We start from the raw sequence: 2,500 nt of genomic DNA on the forward strand, positions 1-2,500 counted from the left end.
CGCAATTTTAGCAATTGCGTAAAGAAGCCTGGAAAATTCTGGACTTCAACGGGGTTTTAACCCGTGTCATCGCGATACCGGTGCGACGCCCTGACCAACTGAGCTATGAAGCCACTGAAGTTGGGAGCTGGTCATTTGTGGGTTTTAATTTTCCCCTGAGGAATGAATCAGTGAACGAAATGATACATGAAGTGAATTCTAATATACTGAACGGCGGATATGGAATCAAGTAAAGCTATGATCCTTGCAGCTCAGTATAGTATTCATTTCATATATCATTTCGTTCAATGATTCATTCCTCAGAGGAAAATTAGAACCCACCTCCCATTTTCAGTGGCTTCATAGCTCAGTTGGTTAGAGCGTCGCACCGGTATCGCGAGGACACGGGTTAAAACCCCGTTGAAGCCCTGAAATTTTCAGGCTTCTCTACGCAATTGCTAAAATTGCGTCCATAACTGCGAGGATCATAGCCTTACTGACTTGATTTCATATCCGCAGCTCAGTATAGGACTCATTTCATGTATCATTTCGTTTAGACAAATACAGTGTGAAACATGTGATGGGGAATCAAACTCTCTCGCACATGAAAGTTGTTTCATTTGTAAAATTTTTATTTTGCAAGATACAGCCATGAATTATAAGTCAAATTGATTTTTGAATTGTGTACTTTGCAGACAACGTATTCTCTTTGAAAATTAAATGAAATTCTTCACGACTCTATAGTTACAAAACGAAAAACAAATGGCTCTACTCGCGGTCCGAGGGCCGAAATTGGCAGCGGCCGCCGATAAGAACACGTACGGCGGTTTAGTTTTGAGCTCGTTCACTCAATAAAGAACACGCTGGTTCGAAAATAAATATTAAAGAATACTCAAAGCAAGTGTACACAACACGATGGTCAGGGAATAGTATGTGGAATTGGATAAATGATTACCTCTCCAACCGTGTGCAAAGGACTCAAGTTAATGGCATAAGATCGGATTTATGACCTGTTAAAGTTGGAGTACCCCAAGGGTCTTTATTAGGCCCTAGACTCTTTGCAACTTATGTAAATGATTTACCGATCACGGTGACAGAGGGGAGTTATATATGTATGCGGACAATACAACAATTTATGTAACAGGTGACACTGTTCACGAGATTGCTCTTGTTTTACAAGAGGTTCTTAACCAGGTGTATACCGTGGTGCCTTAAGAATAGACTGATTATTTACGAGGGTAAATCTGACGCAATGATTTTGAGCATTAGTCCCTTCATTGGTCCTTTGAAACCTCTGAAGTTGGGTGAGGATTTTATTCGGTACATATCCTCTACTGCGTGTCTCGGGGTTACCATCGATGACAAACTGTCTTAGTCTCAGCATATTAAATCAACTTGTGTGTCATTCAATACCAAAGTCAAAATGCTGAGACGTATTTACGTTTTTTACCCAAATCTATGTTACAAATTCTGTATTTTAAGACTGTAATCCCAAGTGTCCTCTATGGGGTTGTGGTTTGGGACTCTGGCTCCAAATTTAAAAAATTAGAATTGATACATATTAGAGCTGCTAGACTAATTCATAAGTTGCCAAAGGGCATGACTGATGAAGATATCTTAGCAAGTTTGCGGTGGATGCCTCTTTAATATTCTTATAAATTTCGTATTTTAATTATTACTCATAAGGCTTTTTATAACTTAGATTTAGAGGAAATAAATTCATTAGTTGTTAGGACCTGTAAGAGCTATCATCTTAGGAAATCTTTAAATATTTTAGTTAATAGACCAAACACTGAGCTCGGTCGTAATTCCTTTGTACACAGGGTTGCAATCGCCTGGAATTCCCTGTCTGATAGTGTAAGATCTTTTTCTAATCCAAAAGGCTTTAAACATCGACTGAAGCAGTTAAAACATAGTGCTATGAATATCACGTTTTTGGAAAAGACAGCTCTGTAGTATATAATAAGCATTCAGATTTCTATTATTATTGATACATATTTATGTTTTATTTATTTTTAGCGATTATTTATCTTATTTACCTAAAGTATAATCACTACCATAGGTATGTATTGTTAATTTTATTACAGTAGGTCCACATCAGCTGTAAAGTTGCTTCTTTCCTCTCGACCTGCTTTACTAAATAAAGTTATGTATGTATGTATGTATGTATGTATGGCAAGCGTTCAACTCTATCGATCGAGAAGCGCTATGGAGAATCCTGGCTAAATACGGTTGCCCGGAGAAGTTCATTTCTATCTTGAGACTCCTTCATGACGGCATGTCCGCCAGGGTTCTAGGCGGCACTGGTGGCGAGGCCTTCGAGGTACGGACTGGCGTGAAGCAAGGATGTGTCATCGCACCAACCCTCTTTTCCATCTTCATCTCAGCCATCTTTCACCTGATCCAAGACAGATTACCTGACGGTGTAGAGATCATCTATCGAATGGACGGAGGGCTGTTTAATCTGCGAAGGCTGAAGGCATGGTCAAAGACCTCCACCACTTCACTGATTGAGCTCCAG

The 2,500-nt window shown here is 39.4% G+C and overlaps 1 protein-coding gene across 1 annotated transcript in view; it reads left to right on the forward strand.

Annotated features, from left to right (window-relative positions):
• Window positions 1–2,257: 2,257 nt before the first annotated feature.
• Window positions 2,258–2,500, forward strand: part of LOC138020766 (uncharacterized) — a 597-nt gene continuing 354 nt past the window's right edge. Inside the window, exon 1 of the mRNA XM_068867696.1 lies at window positions 2,258–2,500. This exon is cut by the window's right edge and continues 354 nt beyond it. Within this exon, the coding sequence (XP_068723797.1) occupies window positions 2,258–2,500 (243 nt within the window).

The sequence above is a fragment of the Montipora capricornis genome, chromosome 10, assembly GCF_036669925.1.
Source record: "Montipora capricornis isolate CH-2021 chromosome 10, ASM3666992v2, whole genome shotgun sequence".
NCBI lineage: Eukaryota > Metazoa > Cnidaria > Anthozoa > Scleractinia > Acroporidae > Montipora > Montipora capricornis.